Source organism: Oncorhynchus kisutch, linkage group LG18 (assembly GCF_002021735.2).
Source record: "Oncorhynchus kisutch isolate 150728-3 linkage group LG18, Okis_V2, whole genome shotgun sequence".
Taxonomy (NCBI): domain Eukaryota; kingdom Metazoa; phylum Chordata; class Actinopteri; order Salmoniformes; family Salmonidae; genus Oncorhynchus; species Oncorhynchus kisutch.
The window spans coordinates 27,597,676-27,616,069 of record NC_034191.2 but is presented as its reverse complement, the minus strand read 5'-3'; the positions used below and the strand labels follow the sequence as shown (position 1 = coordinate 27,616,069).

General features: G+C 45.0%; 1 protein-coding gene across 5 annotated transcripts in view; it reads left to right on the top strand.

Annotated features, from left to right (window-relative positions):
• The window catches only part of LOC109909136 (2-(3-amino-3-carboxypropyl)histidine synthase subunit 1-like), a 100,181-nt gene that overhangs the window by 66,606 nt on the left and 15,181 nt on the right, over nt 1-18,394 (top strand). For 3 of the 5 annotated variants that reach the window (XM_031795706.1, XM_031795708.1, XM_020508086.2), the window contains exons 7-9: nt 1,859-1,927; nt 11,247-11,403; nt 13,489-13,589. In XM_031795706.1, the coding sequence (XP_031651566.1) occupies nt 1,859-1,927; nt 11,247-11,403; nt 13,489-13,589 (327 nt within the window). The remainder of the gene's footprint in view (nt 1-1,858; nt 1,928-11,246; nt 11,404-13,488; nt 13,590-18,394) is intronic. The other 2 variants (XM_031795707.1, XM_031795709.1) reach the window with 1 other exon arrangement.

Sequence of the window (18,394 nt, the reverse complement as noted above, 5' to 3'; positions counted from 1 at the left end):
TGCTTCTCTTGTGCAGCCAAACGTTTAGAGACCAGGGAGAAAATGCAATAACACAACAAAAATAAAATGGCTAAGATTTTCTGTGCAAAATGTCCAAATGACATCAGTTGATAGATTTGAAGGGAATTAAATGCTGTGAAAACGACCCTTCATGTTTCTGACAAGATTTCAGATCGCCTTGGATGCATGTCTTTTTGTGGTTGAAATACATGCAGCTTTTATGATACTGATAAAGATAGCACCTTTACAGACGGTAAATAAATCATATTTCACCACTCCTGTTCCCAAGTAAAAATGTACATTTTCTGCAGGAGTTAATATTATATTAGGCTATGTGAGAGAGAAAAAATCTTGCCCCATGGCAAAATTTGTAGAATTTCAGCAAACTTAGTTTAAACTGCAACATTTTCTCTATAGCCCATGGTAAAATGTGTGGAAAAGGCTAGGACCGGCTCTGACTGATATGTGGGTATGGATGAACGTGAGCCACTGCGGCCTCTCATGATGATTACAGAACAGTATAGGTCCTTTGACATTCCGTATTTGATGTCCCCATCTTGTGACTGTTGAATTTGTAGTCAGCGCGCAGCATGTTTCCCAAACATTAGACTACTGTTCTGGCCCTCCCTTTATTTTCAAATCTCCATTTTACAGCTTTTCTCTTATTTAGTTCAACTCTGACAATGTCTTTTTTGCCTCTGTGGATCGACGTTAACTTTTTCTGCCCAAATTCCCAAAAGCATTTGGTGATTGCCGTATATTTGGTGATTGCCTTGTATTTGGTGATTGCCGTGTATTTGGGGATTGCCGTGTATTTGGTGATTGCCATGTATTTGGTGCATGCCGTGTATTTGGGGATTGCCATGTATGCATGCCGTGTATTTGGGGATTGCCGTGTATTTGGTGATTGCCATGTATTTGGGGATTGCCGTGTATTTGGGGATTGCCGTGTATTTGGGGATTGCCGTGTATTTGGGGATTGCCGTGTATTTGGGGATTGCTGTGTATTTGGTGCATGCTGTGTATTTGGTGCATGTACAGTTAGGCCCTAAAGATTAGGCTTATACACTAATGGCAGTTACAAATAATGAAAGAAAAACCTCAATGTAGCCTATAAATGTGAATCGCACAATAATTTTTTTATGCATCGCTTTCTCTTTATTCAACCCAACCGCTCTTCATCCACACAATATTTCATGACCCTAAACCCAGATATAACCATGGGGACTGCAGGTTATGAGTTAACCCGCGCACCACTAGTGCGTGGGTGTGTGTTATTTTGTGTGTGTGTCTATGTGTGCCTGTCTGTGTGGAGGTTAGTTGTGGCTCCTGGGGGTCCCTGTGGATGCTCACCCACAGCCCGTTCCACACACACTTACCTAAACGCTGGCTAATTAACTCCTCTAATTGTCTCCACCTCCCCTTGGGCCTCTGCGAACTCGCCACGGTTACAGAGGCCTGGACCCCTCACTCAGCCAATAGCAGGCCTTCTCCCAGAACACCCCCTGGGATGATAATCGTGTGTGTGTGTGTGCGCGCCCCTTGAACCCTGCCCCATCACTGGTCTCGGTGGGCTGACTAATAACACCCCTGGGTTAATTGAAAAGCCTAGTAGTGGATTAACAACATGGGGTCATCACAGGGGTGGTGTGCGGCAGTGTTCCTATACATCAGCAGCCCCTGGTCACACCTTGAACCCCTGAACCCCAGGCATAGGTCCTCTGAGACCACTTTGTTTCACCAGGAGAGAGGGGTGGGGGGGTGTAGAGGAAGGACAGAGAGGGAGGGAGGGAGAGAATTGTTGTTCCACCACAGGTATGCAGGGAGTGTGTCTGTCTTACTGTGTTTGTATTTATAGCTACCTGGGAGATGGCAGGTTCCACCTGGAGTCCATCATGATTGCCAACCCAGAGATACATGCCTACAGGTAAATAATAGCATACACATAATGACCCTTTACCTCCTTACAGTGGTTCCAGTTGGCCTATAGGGCTAAATTGAAATTAGTTTTACAGAAGTAATATGGAAAGCATATGCATAAGTTTGGAGATTAATGGGAAAATGATTAGATTAAAGGTGAGGACAAAACAATGAATCTGGAACAAGACTGAATCCAAACATTACACTGTTGATTTTATTAGCATTTACATTTACTGTACTTTTCGCCACATTTGTTGATAACGAAATTAGAAAATACTCTGGATACATTCAGTAACATGATAAGAATATTAATGGAACATTGGGGGCAGGTGCAACATAAGACAAAATAATGACAAGGGTTTGAATGAGAGGACTAACTGGTGTCTCCAGGTGGCCACACACTTCTCCAGTGTACACAAGTCATTTTAATGTACTTTTATGACTCAAAGAAGAGTCTTCAACTATAAGGTACTATTTTAAGCTCTCCTTGCTGTGCTGTTGAGAAACGAGAGCGAGCAGACTGGTCATTTTATTTGGAGCACAGCCCTGCATCCCTGCCTTTACACAATTACTGTTTACGCATTCCAAAAATGGTCCATTATAAATTGCAATCTGGTCAGTTGGGCATGATTTGAAAGCGTGTTTTATTGCCAACATGGCTAGCTAAGTTACAAAATATGATCTAACAGTGTTAGGCTTTCACAAGGCAATTCAGAGAAGCAGATCATTTTGGTGTGCATAGAATAGAGTCGCGAGTGCATTCAGGTGCGTGTTCCCCGTCAAATGTCTTTACAATACCACAAACAGGCTCATTCTGTTCAGGACAACCCAGGGTATGACGCCATGTCATCTTGTATCTGTACACCAAACATTGTGAATATGAACGATGACACTGTATATTACATGAGTTCTATGATGTGGAAATGTGAAGTGCACATCTGGACTAACAGGTGTTTGGCTTGCTTGTGTAACAGTATAACTTTAGACCGTCCCCTCGCCCATACCCAGGCACGACCCAGGGACCCTCTGCACACATCAACAACAGTCACCCACGAAGCATCGTTACCCATCGCTCCACAAAAGCCGCGGCCCTTGCAGAGCAAGGGGAACTACTACTTCAAGGTCTCAGAGCAAGTGACGTCACCGATTGAAACCGTTACATTTGTATGACATCAAAGCGGCATTTGTTATAATCCTCAATGTCTCATCTTTCAAAATACATAGAGTCCTCTTTATTTACAGCATTTCCCTCTCTGACAACCAAAATGTGCAAAAGTTGCCTAATTGGGGGGGGGGGACTTCTTGTCGTGCGCAGTGCTCAAGTTCAGAACGGCTGTCAGTCAAAACCAATACTGTGCTGTGAAGCGGAGACCTTGAGCTTTGGCATTATGTATTGTATGTTACTGTGCACTGCGTTCCAATTTAGACGCTTATCAGCACTGTTCCCTCTAAGCTGCGTGCGTGCTCGGGCGAGCGGTAGCCCAAAGACTGACGCGAAGCTCTCCTGGACTGCCGCGCTGCTCCCCTGAACTGCCGCGCTGCTCCCCTGAACTGCCGCGCCGCTCTCCTGGACTGCCGCGCCGCTCTCCTGGTCTGCCACGCCGCTCTCCTGGACTGCCGCGCCGCTCTCCTGGACTGCCGCGCCGCTCCCCTGGACAGCCACGCCGCTCTCCTGGGCTGCCGCGCCGCTCTCCTAGACTGCCGCGCCGCTCCCCTGGACTGCCGCGCCGCTCTCCTGGACTGCCGCGCCGCTCTCTTCGACTGCCGCGCTGCTCCCCTGGACTGCCACGCCGCTCTCCTGGACTGCCACGCCGTTCCCCTGGACTGCCGCGCCGCTCTCCTGGACTGCCGTGCCGCTCCCCTGGACTGCCACGCCGCTCTCCTGGACTGCCGTGCTGCTCCCCTGGACTGCCGCGCTGCTCCCCTGGACTGCTGCACTGCTCTCTTCGACTGCCGCGCCGCTCCCCTGGACTGCCGCGCCGCTCTCCTGGACTGCCGCGCCGCTCCCCTGGACTGCCGCGCCGCTCCCCTGGACTGCCCCGCCGCTCTCCTGGACTGCCGCGCCGCTCTCCTGGACTGCCGCGCTGCTCTCTTCGACTGCCGCGCAGCTCCCCTGGACTGCCGCACTGCTCTCTTCGACTGCCGTGCAGAGCACAGAAGAATGTCAGCCCACGGAGAGCACGAGATTGACCTTCAGTCAACTTTCTAGAGCTTTCCCTATTAGTTAACACTGTCAATATTTCCCTTCAATGTGGCATTTGTGATCGAATCAACACAATATTAGCCACTTTCAATGCAACATACCGAAACAAAACTAACTATGCAAGAGATTATGTTGTTGGCAGAACACATCGGCGTAGGATTTCTATTGCGCAGGACTCAGTCCGTACTCTACACAGACAGGTGCGGCATAACCAATCAGAACTGCAGTCTCCTGGACTGCCGCGCTGCTCCCCTATATGCAAATACACCATTGCTATATATGTATCTGTGCCATTTACGTTGAACTGAACTGTGTTCAGCAGACCTGTTACGGTTTTCTTCTATCTCCTCCTCTGACGAGGAGGTGTAGCAAGGATCGGACCAAAATGCACCCCGGTAGGGGTGTAAACTCTGCTGTAAAGGAGGAAGGCTCCGGCAGCGCTGGACAGGTAGGAGACTCCGGCAGCGCTGTAGAGGAGGAAGGCTCTGGTAGCGCTGGACAGGCGAGGCGCACTGTAGGCCTGATGCGTGGTGCTGGCACTGGTGGTACTGGGCCGAGGACACGCACAGGAAGCCTGGTGCGGGGAGCTGCCACTGGAGGGCTGGTACGTGGAGGTAGTACTGGATAGACCGGACCGTGCAGGCGCACTGGAGCTCGTGAGCACAGAGCCTGCCCAACCTTACCTGGCTCGATGCCCACTCTAGCCCGGCCGATACGAGGAGCTGGTATGTACCGCACCGGGCTATGCACCCGCACTGGAGACACCGTGCGCTCCACAGCATAACACGGTGCCTGCCCGGTCTCTCTAGCCCCCCGGTAAGCACAGGAAGTTTGCGCAGGTCTCCTACCTGGCATAGCCATACTCCCTGTGAGCCCCCCCCCAATAAATATTTGGGGTTGACTCTTGGGCTTCCATCCGCGTCGCCGTGCTGCCTCCTCATACCAGCCCCTCGCCGCTTTCGCCGCCTCCAGCTCTTCTTTGGGGTGGCGATATTCTCCAGGCTGTGCCCAGGGTCCTTTTCCGTCCAATATTTCCTCCCAAGTCCAGAAGTCCTGTGATCGCTGCTCCTCCTGCCGCTGCCTGTCACCACGCCGCTTGGTCCTGTTGTGGTGGGTGATTCTGTTACGGTTTTCTTCTATCTCTGAAGAGGAGGTGTAGCAAGGATCGGACCAAAATGCAGCGTGGTAATTTTGATACATGTTTAATAGACGAATAAACACGAACAATACAAAACAAGAAACGTAACGCGAAAACCTAAACAGCCTATCTGGTGCAAACAAACACAGAGACAGGAACAATCACACACGAAACACTCAAAGAATATGGCTGCCTAAATATGGTTCCCAATCAGAGACAACGATAAACACCTGCCTCTGATTGAGAACCACTTTAGGTAACCATAGACTTTTCTAGAAAACCCCACTATACCACAATCCCAATACCTACAAAAAAAACAAGACTAAACACACCCTGGCCTGACCAAAATAATAAAGAAAACACAAAATACTAAGACCAGGGCGTGACAAGACCTGAAATTTGCTTCGTTCCTGGTGGGAACATTGCGTTTCAGTGTCCAAATTTGCTATTTTGAACCCGTATCCTGGTACAAGTGTAAAGAGCTAATCAGGCACTGTGTGTTCCATTTACAGTAGATTGCAGAATGTCATTATTGTCAGTAATACAGTGCATTTGGAAAGCATTCAGACACATACCCTTTTTCCAAATTTTGTTACGTTACAGTCTTGTTCTAAAATTGATCAAATGATATGTTTTCCTCATCAATCTACACACAATACCCCATAACAACAAAGCGAAAACATTTTGCAAATGTATAAAAATTTAAAAAAAGCATGCATACCTTATTTACATACAGTACCCGTCAAAAGTTTGGACATACCTACTCATTCCAGTGTTTTTCTAAATGTTTTACTATTTTCTATGAAATAACATATGGAATCACGTAATTACCCAAAACGTGTTAAACAAATCTAAATATATTTTATATTTTAAGTTTTTCAAAGTAGCCGCCCTTTGCCTTGATGACAGCTTTGCAAACTCTTGGTATTCTCTTAACCAGCTTCACGGGTAATGCTTTTCCAACCATCTTGATTTTCCTTCACTCAGCGGTCCAACTCATCCCAAACCATCTCAATTGGGTTGAGGTCGGGTGATTGTGGAGGCCAGGTCATCTGATGCAGCACTCCATTAATCTCCTTCTTGGTCAGATTGCCCTTACACAGCATGGAGGTGTGTTGGGTCATTGTCCTGTTGAAAAACAAATGATAGTCCCACTAAGCGCAAACCAGATGGGATGGCGTATCACTGCAGAACGCTGTGGTAGCCATGCTGGTTAAGTGTGCCTTGAATTCTAAATAAATCATGACAGTGTCACCATCACACCTCCTCCTCCATGCTTCATGGTGGGAACCACACATGCGGAGATCATCCGCTTACTTACTCAGCGTCTCACAAAGACATGGCGGTTGCAACTCATCAGACCAAATGACAGATTTCCACCAGTCTAATGTCCATTGCTCGTGTTTCTTGGCCCAAGCAAATCTCTTCTCATTATTCATGTGCTTTAGTAGTGGTTTCTTTGCAGCAATTTGACCATGAAGGCCTGATTCAAGCAGTCTCCTCTGAACAGTTGATGTTGAGATGTGTCTGTTACCTGAACTCTGTGAACAATTTATTTGGGCTGCATTCTGAGGTGCAGTTAACTCTAATGAACTTATCCTCTGCAGCAGAGGTAAGTCTCTGTCTTTCCTGTGGCGGTCCTCATGAGAGCCAATTTCATCATAGCGCTTGATGGTTTTTGCGACTGCACTTGAAGAAACTTTAAAAGTGCTTTAAATTTTCCGGATTGACTGACCTTCATGTCTTAAAGTAATGATGGACGTTTCTCTTTGCATATTTGAGCTGTTCTTGCAATAATATGGACTTGGTCTTTTACCAAATAGGGCTATCTTCTCTATACCACACCTGCCTTGTCACAATTGATTGGCTAAAACACATTAAGAAGGAAAGAAGTTCAACAAATTAACTTTTAACCTGTTATGGTTGCAATCCCGATATCGGGATCAATATGACAACTACCAGTGAAAATAGAGGGCTCCAAATTCATACCACAGAAATCTCATAATTACAATTCCTAAAACATACATGTGTCTTATATAATTTTAAAGCTATTCTCGTTGTTAATCCCACCAAAGTGTCCGATTTCAAATAGGCTTTTCAGCGAAAGCACTACAAACGATTATGTTAGGTCTCCACCAAACCACAATAAGCACAGCCATTTTCCAGCAAAATATAGCATTCACAAAAAGCATAAATAAAGATAAAATTAATCACTAACCTTGAATTATCTTCATCAGATGACACTCATATGTCTTCATGTTACACAATACTTGCATGTTTTGTTTGATAAAGTTCATATTTATATAAAAACATCTGAGTTTACATTGGCACGTTAGATTCACTAGTTCCAAAAACATCAAGTGATTTTGCATAGCCACATCGTTTCAACAGAAATACTCATCATAAATGTAGATGATAATATAGTTATACACATGGAATTATAGATATACATCTCCTCGATGCAACCGCTGTGTCAGATTTTTTAAAAAGTTTATGGAAAAAGCAACGCATGCAATAATCTGAGTCGGCGCTCAGAACAGTAGTAAATTAGCCTCCATGTTGGAGTCAACAGAAACCAGAAAATACATGATAAATGTTTCCTTACCTTTGATGAACTTCATCAGAATGCAGTCCTAGAAATCCCAGGTCCACAATAAATGCTTGATTTGTTTGAAAATGTCCATTATTTATGTCCAATTAGCTACTTTGGTTAGCGCGTTTGGTAAACAATTCCAAAGTCACAAAGCGCGTCCACTATAACGTGACGAAATGTCCAAAAGTTCTGTAACAGTCAGTAGAAACATGTCAAACGATGTACTGACTCAATCTTTAGAATGTTGTTTAGATATATCTTGAATAACGTTCCAACCGGAGAATTAGAATGACTTCAGATGAGTGGTGGACCGCAAGTCCTTCCCCTGTGAACGCGCCTGGTGAAAGCATGGTCCACACAAGGCTGTGGTGACTATTTCCTGTGTCAATCGACCCCCCTTCACATTAGTCATCAGACAAAGTTCTATTGACTGCTGACATCTAGTGGAAGGAAGTAGGAAGTGAAAACTCATCCATATCAAGCTGTAATTTAAATGAGACCTGGGTTGAAAATCTGCCACCTCCAGAAAAAAAAACAGGAAGTGGAATTTCTCAGGTTTTTGCCTGCTATATGAGTTCTGTTATACTCACAGACATAATTCAAACAGTTTTGGAAACTTCAGAGTGTTCTATTCAATACTAATAGTAATATGCAAATATTAGCAACTATGACCGAGGAGCAGTCCGTTTCATATGGGCACCTTTCATCCAAGCTACTCAATACTGCCCCTGCAGCCATAAAAAGTTAACAAGGCACACCTGTTAATTTAAACACATTACAGGTGACTACCTCGTGAAGCTGGTTTAGAGAGAAAGCTGTCATCAAGACAACGGGTGGCTACTTGGAAGAATCTAAAATATATTTTGATTTATTTAACACTTTTTTGGTAACTACATGATTCCATATGTGTATATATAGTTTTGATGTCTTCGCTATTCTACAATGTCCAAACTAGTCAAATTAAAGAAAAACCCTTTAATGAGTAGGTGTCCAAACTTTTGACTGGTACTGTAAGTATTCCAACTCTTTGCTACGAGACTCAACTCGCCCGGCCAAACTGAACAATCGAGGGTGAAGGGCCTTGGTGAGAGGGGACCAATAACCTGATGATCACTCTGACAGAGCTCTATAGTTCCTCTGGAGATTGGAGAACCTTCCAGAAGGACAACCATCTCTGCAGCACTCCACAAATCAGGCCTTTGCCAGACGGAAGCCACTCCTCAGCCACCTAAAGGACTCTGACCATGAGAAACAAGATTCTCTTGTCTGATGAATCCAAGATTGAACTATTTAGCCTAAATGCCAAGTCTAGAGGAAAGCTGGCACCATCCCTATGGTGAAGCATGGTGGTGGCAGCATCATGCTGTGGGGATGTTTTTCAGCGGCCGGGACTGGGAGACTCAAAACTAAAATAAGCTATCATTTTATTTGTCACGTGCCGAATACAACGGGTGTAGTAGACCTTACTGTGAAAAGCTTACTTACAAGCCCTTAACCAACAATGCAGTTTTAAGATAAATAAGTGTTCAAGTATTTACAAAAATAAACTGAAGTAAAAATTTATTAAATGATAATTAAGAAAAATAGAATAAGTAGAATAGTAGAAAAATAACAAATAATTAAGGTGCAATAATATAATATAACAGTAGCGAGGCTATATACAGGGGGTACCGGTACAGAGTCAATGGGCGGGGGCACAGGTTATTCGAGGTAATTGAGTTAATATGTAAATGTAGGTAGAGGTACAGGGACTATGCATGGATAATAAACAGAGTAGCAGCAGCGTAAAAATGGGGGTGGGGGGATGCGTGTGGTAGCAGAGAGAACAGTCTATGACTAGGGAGTCTGGAGTCTTTGGCAATTTTTAGGGCCTTCCTTTGACACTGCCTGGTATAGAGGTCATGGATGGCAGGGAGCTTGACCCCGGTGATGATCTTGGCCATACGCGCTACCCTCTGTAGTGACTTGCGGTCGGAGGACGAGCAGTTGCCATACCAGGCGGTGATGCAACCAGTCAGGATGCTCTGGTTGCATCTCGATGGTGCAGCTGTAGAGCTTTCTGAGTATCTGAGGACCCATGCCAAATCTTTTCAGTCTCCTGAGGGGGAATAGCTTTTGTCGTGCCCTCTTCATGACTGCCTTGGTGTGCTTGGACCATGAGAGTTTGTTGGTGATGTGGACACCAAGGAACTTGAAGCTCTCAACCTGCCTTGTAACAGCCCCGTCGATGAGAATGGGGGTGTGCTTGGCCCTCCTTTTCCTGTAGTCCACATCATCTCCTTTGTCTTGATCCTGTTGAGGAAGAGGTTGTTGTCCAGGCACTATTGTTTCATTGTTCTTGGTGATCAGGCCTACCACTTGTGTCGTTGACTAGTCAGGATCAAGGGAAAGATTAACGGAGCAAAGTACAGAGAGAGACTTTAGAAAAACCTGCTCCAGAGAGCTCAGGATGTCAGACTGGGGCGACAACCCTAAGCACACAGCCAATACAACGCAGGAGTGGCTTTGGGACAAGTCTCTGAATGTCCTTGAGTGGCCCAGCCAGAGCCCAGACTTGAATCCGATCTAACATCTCTGGAGAGACCTTAAAATAGCTGTGCAGCGACGCTCCCCATCCAACCTGACCGAGCTTGAGAGTATCTGCAGAGAAGAATGGGAGAAACTCCCCAAATACAGGTGTTCTAAGCTTGTAGTGTCATAACCAAGAAGACAGAAGGTTGTTATCGCTGCCAAAGGTGCTTCAACAAAGTACTGAGTAAAGGGTCTGAATACCTATGTATATGTGATATTTCAGTTTGTTATTTTTAATACATTTGCAAAAATGTCTAAAAACCTGTTTTTGCTTTGTAAATATGGGGTATTGTGTGTCGGTTGATGAAGAAAAAAACATTTCATTAATTTTAGAATAAGGCTTTAACAAAATGTGGAAAGAAATCAAGGGGTCTGAATACTTTCTGAATGGACTGTATACAGGATAAATGTGATGTGCTTCACCTTGTAGGAGGTTGTCATTATGGTGTCATTGCCACTCAGCTGTATTGGTGGGAAACTATTTATATGAGATGGTGTTTGTTGTATGCACTACTGCCCTCCTCTCGGTCTCTAATAAAGAAGAAGATCATCTCAAGATGTGCTGAGCTGAGCTCTCCTGGTAGAGAGAGAAAGATTTGTTTCTCTAAAATGCCTATTTTTCTCTCATATAACTGCCTTAATACTTGATGGATTTTCATGATTGGATTTTCTCTTCTTGCGCTTCTATCCTCGAGGTAGATACCAGTTGTGAACAATACACACTAATGTGCATGTTTTGTGTGTTTGTGTATGATTGCAAATGCCTGTGCTTTTGTGTGTATGTCTGTGCACTTGTGTGCTGTGTGTATGTGTGTGTTTAGGTATGACCCGTACAGTAAGATATTCTCCAGGGAGTACTATGACCATGAAGCCATGCGGTCCATCCGGCTCCAGGCCATCGACAAGGCTCGCTCTGCCCAGAGATGGGGCCTGATCCTGGGCACGCTGGGCCGGCAGGGCAACCCTAAGGTCATGGAGGTATGAGCCTGCATCCCGGAGATCTCACACTAATCCTGATTCTACCCCTCCCTCACACCCTGAGACCTTCACTTATGCAATAATGTGTAATACAATTGGTGGGGCACAGCTTCTCTTAGTTACTCAGACAAGCAGCTAAATGCACCTGTGGAGACTATAGTGTAAAGCCAAACCTCACCCCTCCAACAGTTGGCATTTGGATGTTCTGTGCGAGTGTGCCTGGGGTTCTTAATCGGTCCTACATGGGGGGGTTATTGGATCCCATTCTAGCCTGCTCTCAAGCCCTCTTCTTCCCTCCTCCTTCCTCCTCTCCGCACTCTTCTCTTCTTCCCTCCTCCTTCCTCCTCTCCGCACTCTTCTCTTCTTCCCTCCTCCTTCCTCCTCTCCGCACTCTTCTCTTCTTCCCTCCTCCTTCCTCCTCTCCGCACTCTTCTCTTCTTCCCTCCTCCTTCCTCCTCTCCGCACTCTTCTCTTCTTCCCTCCTCCTTCCTCCTCTCCGCACTCTTCTCTTTGTTCTCTCCTCTGTTTGATCTGCCCGGTTCTTGTTTTCCTCTCATGCGTTGTGTTTGACTTTGTTTGGGATTCTTCCTCCACGTCCTCGCCTCATCCTTTTCTCTAATTGGTATTCTGGAAGGAAGAGACCGAGAGGGGGGGGTGAGACTGAGAGAATCATAGCGTTCTCTGGCATCTCTCCTCTCCTCTTGCTGTCAGATTATATTTTAAAACCAAACCTTTCCCCCACAATTTTCAAACCTGTATGAAAACCTCTCCTCTTATCCACATACAGCAATCTATTACCACAGAGAGTCGAGACACACACACAGTGCATTAAAAGGTGAGTGGGTGTTTTTCCCCTCAGAACGTCGACTTCAAAAAGATCCCCTAATGGTTAGTATAGAGAGAGGTAAACCTCTGCAGCCAGCCACACTGTGATTCTCCGTTCCCTAGTTGGACAGATACAAATCCAGATACTGTTTAAAAAAAAAGAAACGTTATTAAGTTATTCCAAAAGATTAAGATTAAGTTATTCCAAAAGATTAAGATTAAGTTATTCCAAAAGATTAAGATTAAGTTATTCCAAAATAACGTTTTTTTTTAACAGTAGCTGGATTTGTATCTGTCCCACTGGTTCTACCCCTCATTGGGCCAATGTGTAGATTAAGTGGTTGAGTTGTGTGATAGGCCTTTGTCTGGACAGGACTGGATAATCTTAGATAACAACCCAGGCTGTCATAGTAAAGGGTGAGAACTAACCCACTAGGGAACAGAGAATCACAGTGTGGCTGGCTGCAGAGGTTTACCTCTCTCTATACTAACCATTAGGGGATCTTTTTGAAGTCGACGTTCTGAGGGGAAAAACACCCACTCACCTTTTAATGCACTGTGTGTGTGTCTTGACTCTCTGTGGTAACACTCTTGGTCCAGCGGGCCCTCTTCAAAGACGTTCACCAACACAGAAGGAAGTTCTGTCCCAGAACTGGCTCAACACTTTTATCTAGTGATGTTATTGGGTGGTGATGTGTTTTATCTAGTGATGTTATTGGGTGGTGATGTGTTTTATCTAGTGATGTTATTGGGTGGTGATGTGTTTTATCTAGTGATGTTATTGGGTGGTGATGTGTTTAATCTAGTGATGTTATTGGGTGGTTTTCTCCAGTGTTGCTGGGCTCCATCATTGAGAGCCAGTTGGGTTAATTAGCCATATTCTAATTATTAGCTGTTTAACTAACTAAGAAACACTAGACTTTAGAGCTCTAAAGGACCCGTGAAGGACCCTCCACTGGAACAGCAGAACATCTATTGAATGGGAGGAGTGGGGGTGTGTGTCGTTGTGTGTCTGTGTTTGTAGTAGTATAGGCAGGCAACACAGCCTGGTCCCTTGTGAGTCCAAGACCTGCACAAACACATACTTGTTCTTCGTGTGGACTCGGCACAAAGCTAATGTGACCATCCTCTCCCTCTCTATGTCCTCCTACTCTCATTACTCCCTCACTCCCTTTGTATTTCTCTCTCTCTGTCTCTCTCTCTCTCTCTCTCTCTCTCTCTCTCTCTCTCTCTCTCTCTCACTTTCTCTCTCCATTATAGCACCTGGAATCCAAGCTTGAGTCTCTTGGCAAGTCCTACACTCGAGTGCTGCTGTCTGAGATTTTCCCCAGCAAGCTGGACCTGATGGCAGAAGTGGATGCGTGAGTCTACAGCACACACACACACACGCTCACACATGCATGCACACACACAAACACACACACACAGGGAAAGGCTCTCTGTTATCCAGCGAGGCACAGTCATAAATGTCTTTAATAGAAAACTCCAAAAGCTTCTTAAGTGAAATGTCAACCGCTCGTGCTTCAAGCTCCAGTTGCTTTGTTTTCTATGACTGTCTGACAGAAAGAAGGAAAGGAGGATTGTGTATTTGTATATTTGAGACACAAATACACACATTCTCCACAGTCCACACACTCAACAGATTGGCCTCTCACTGTGGAGTAATGAGTACTGCGATGTGTGAGGGAGGAGTGGGTGAAGGAGGGACAGAAGGTCTGAAAGAGAGAGATCGGGGGACGCAGAGGTAGTTGAGGAGGTTGTGTTGAAACTGGAGAGAGCATGATAAAATGAGGTGGTTGCTGCTCTTGTTTTTTGGCTCTGATCTGATCTCACCACTCTCCAAGGCAGTTACACACAACAGTGAATTCATAAGCCCGGCACGACTCAAACCGGCAAAATATTCACACCCCTCACCCGAGGCGATTCACAGGCACCTGTTTAGACAGATCAGTGGCCGCAGATTAAGTACTCAGGGAGGGAAGGAAAATAAGTGCTTTTGAAATGCAGAGAGCTGGCAGAGTGGGGTCGCTCAGTCGTTAGTAGAGTGGTGTGACAAGGCTGGCGTCATGGCTCTGAAACACGTCACAGGACAGACACAAAGTTCATGATATCACAGGGTTGATGTAGCAGGGATGACTCAAAAGGGCTTGCAGTCAGTACATAGTCATCATCCCTTTCGTTTCAGCCATATGACTCCAAAGGGCGGACTGGCATCGCAGTGAAGGCGTAATAGGAATTCTGTTACAGGGAAGGCGTAATAAGAATTCTGTTACAGGGAAGGCGTGATAGGAATTCTGTTACAGGGAAGGCGTGAAAGGAATTCTGTTACAGGGAAGGCGTGATAGGAATTCTGTTACAGGGAAGGCGTGATAGGAATTCTGTTACAGGGAAGGCGTGATAGGAATTCTGTTACAGTGATGACGTGATAGGAATTATGTTACAGTGAAGACGTGATAGGAATTATGTTACAGTGGACGTGATAGGAATTCTGTTACAGGGATGACGTGATAGGAATTCTGTTACAGCGATGACGTGATAGGAGTTCTGTTACAGTGATGACGTGATAGGAATTCTGTTACAGTGAAGGCGTGATAGGAATTCTGTTACAGTGATGACGTGATAGGAATTCTGTTACAGTGATGACGTGATAGGAATTCTGTTACAGTGATGACGTGATGGGAATTATGTTACAGTGAAGGCGTGATAGGAATTCTGTTACAGGGAAGGCGTGATAGGAATTCTGTTACAGGGAAGGCGTGATAGGAATTCTGTTACAGTGAAGGCGTGATAGGAATTCTGTTACAGTGATGACGTGATAGGAATTATGTTACAGTGAAGACGTGATAGGAATTCTGTTACAGGGATGACGTGATAGGAATTCTGTTACAGCGATGACGTGATAGGAGTTCTGTTACAGTGATGACGTGATAGGAATTCTGTTACAGTGAAGGCGTGATAGGAATTCTGTTACAGTGATGACGTGATAGGAATTCTGTTACAGTGATGACGTGATAGGAATTCTGTTACAGTGATGACGTGATGGGAATTATGTTACAGTGAAGGCGTGATAGGAATTCTGTTACAGTGAAGACGTGATAGGAGTTCTGTTACAGTGATGACGTGATAGGAATTCTGTTACAGTGAAGGCGTGATAGGAATTCTGTTACAGTGATGACGTGATAGGAATTCTGTTACAGTGATGACGTGATAGGAATTCTGTTACAGTGATGACGTGATGGGAATTATGTTACAGTGAAGGCGTGATAGGAATTCTGTTACAGTGAAGACGTGATAGGAATTCTGTTACAGTGATGACGTGATAGGAATTCTGTTACAGGGAAGGTGTGATAGGAATTCTGTTACAGTGATGACGTGATAGGAATTATGTTACAGGGAAGGCGTGAAAGGAAAGGAATTCTGCTACAAGGAAGGCGTGATAGGAATTCTGTTACAGGGAAGGCGTGATAGGAATTCTGTTACAGGGAAGGCGTGAAAGGGATTCTGTTACAGGGAAGGCGTGATAGGAATTCTGCTACAGGGAAGGCGTGATAGGAATTCTGTTACAGGGAAGGCGTGATAGGAATGCTGTTACAGGGAAGGCGTGATAGGAATTCTGTTACAGGGAAGGCGTGATAGGAATTCTGTTACAGGGAAGGCGTGATAGGAATTCTGTTACAGGGAAGGCGTGATAGGAATGACGTGACGGCTGACATTACAGGGCTTATCTCAGTGCTACACGGCTCTCAGCAGTACCCCAGGTAATGAGACTGGTCCTGAGGTGGCTCTGCAGAGGTGTTAGAGGGCCAGTAATGGCCTGATCAGAAATACCCAATTCAGACAGAAGATGTGGTATATTACATGTACAAAATAAATATAAGGCAATGTTTATATGACCCCCTTTCAAACAACCCCTTATTCACCACTTTCTTGCAAGTATACCCCTTTCCTACAACTGGCAAATTGGGAGGGGCGTGTTCATAACCTAGAGGCTGTTTACATTGCAAATTAGAGAGGTGTTAAACAATGGGATGTGTTAAGGCATTTACACAGACCAGACACCTGTGTTTTGATTATAGGGTCTGTGAAAATGCAGGAATCATGACTAAGTCTTTAGGTGGCAGGATAAAAGAAGCAGGTGTGGCACATTAGTGGGGTCTTTGTCTGTGTATGAAAGGGCTAGAAGTGACTAGGGGGGTGTTAGTTAGGTGTACGAGATTTGACTTTTTTCGGGAGGCAATCTGAAATGGTCAGCAAGATGAGTGAGATTGGCCCACAGCAGGAGATGACGAGCCTAGACAGATACTTTAACCACTAGACTAACTCAGTGTTGGCTGGGATACTTTAACCACTAGACTAACTCAGTGTTGGCTGTGATACTTTAACCACTAGACTAACTCAGTGTTGGCTGTGATACTTTAACCACTAGACTAACTCAGTGTTGGCTGGGATACTTTAACCACTAGACTAACTCAGTGTTGGCTGTGATTCTTTAACCACTAGACTAACTCAGTGTTGGCTGGGATTCTTTAACCACTAGACTAACTCAGTGTTGGCTGGGATTCTTTAACCACTAGACTAACTCAGTGTTGGCTGGGATTCTTTAACCACTAGACTAACTCAGTGTTGGCTGGGATTCTTTAACCACTAGACTAACTCAGTGTTGGCTGGGATACTTTAACCACTAGACTAACTCAGTGTTGGCTGGGATTCTTTAACCACTAGACTAACTCAGTGTTGGCTGGGATTCTTTAACCACTAGACTAACTCAGTGTTGGCTGGGATACTTTAACCACTAGACTAACTCAGTGTTGGCTGGGATTCTTTAACCACTAGACTAACTCAGTGTTGGCTGGGATTCTTTAACCACTAGACTAACTCAGTGTTGGCTGGGATTCTTTAACCACTAGACTAACTCAGTGTTGGCTGGGATTCTTTAACCACTAGACTAACTCAGTGTTGGCTGTGATACTTTAACCACTAGACTAACTCAGTGTTGGCTGGGATTCTTTAACCACTAGACTAACTCAGTGTTGGCTGGGATTCTTTAACCACTAGACTAACTCAGTGTTGGCTGGGATACTTTAACCACTAGACTAACTCAGTGTTGGCTGGGATACTTTAACCACTAGACTAACTCAGTGTTGGCTGGGATACTTTAACCACTAGACTAACTCAGTGTTGGCTGGGATACTTTAACCACTAGACTAACTCAGTGTTGGCTGGGATACTTTAACCACTAGACTAACTCAGTGTTGGCTGTGATACTTTAACCACTAGACTAACTCAGTGTTGGCTGGGATTCTTTAACCACTAGACTAACTCAGTGTTGGCTGGGATACTTTAACCACTAGACTAACTCAGTGTTGGCTCGGATACTTTAACCACTAGACTAACTCAGTGTTGGCTGGGATACTTTAACCACTAGACTAACTCAGTGTTGGCTGGGATTCTTTAACCACTAGACTAACTCAGTGTTGGCTGGGATTCTCTGAACTTTCCTTTATTTAGCCTACCAGTATTTGGAATGAGTTTTGCCAGAGAGTTTCTACCTCCATTGATTCCTGAGTTAGACAAAAACACAAACACCCTGAAGGAGACAGAAATAGGAAGTTTTGAAAGGAAGTTTGGTTTGTGTTCTGATCCCACATTGGGGACAGTGCTTACCTGTGGGCACAGAATCAAAGGCAGCACAGTCTGGCTGTGGAGAGGAGTGCAGAAAGAGAAGGGAGGGAGAGAGGGAAGGTGTACTGGCCCACACAGTGCAGCAGAGAGGGCCCACCCCCAGCCTTTCTCTCCCATTAGTGACACACCACACACACTTTGAGAAGTGAAACCATTAGCAAACACTTTAAAGTGTGTAATTAGACTGTCCCCAGGCTGGTTTAGAACCGTTGTGTAGATATATGGCATACACACACACACACTTATATCAACTGGATCGTAAATACCTCGCAATGTCTAATGCCAATTTACCGCAAATCATCTGCATTTCCTTTTCATCCATATGCCAATCAACATTCCTGATTTAATCTTTTTTATTTTATTCAAGTGACTCACTCTAGTCCATTGTCCTGAGATATTGAGAGAAGAGGATAATTGTTTTTGCCGGTCTTGGTTCAGGCTGCTAGAATAATTGAAAGGCAGCAGCCTTATAGGTGAAGGGAGG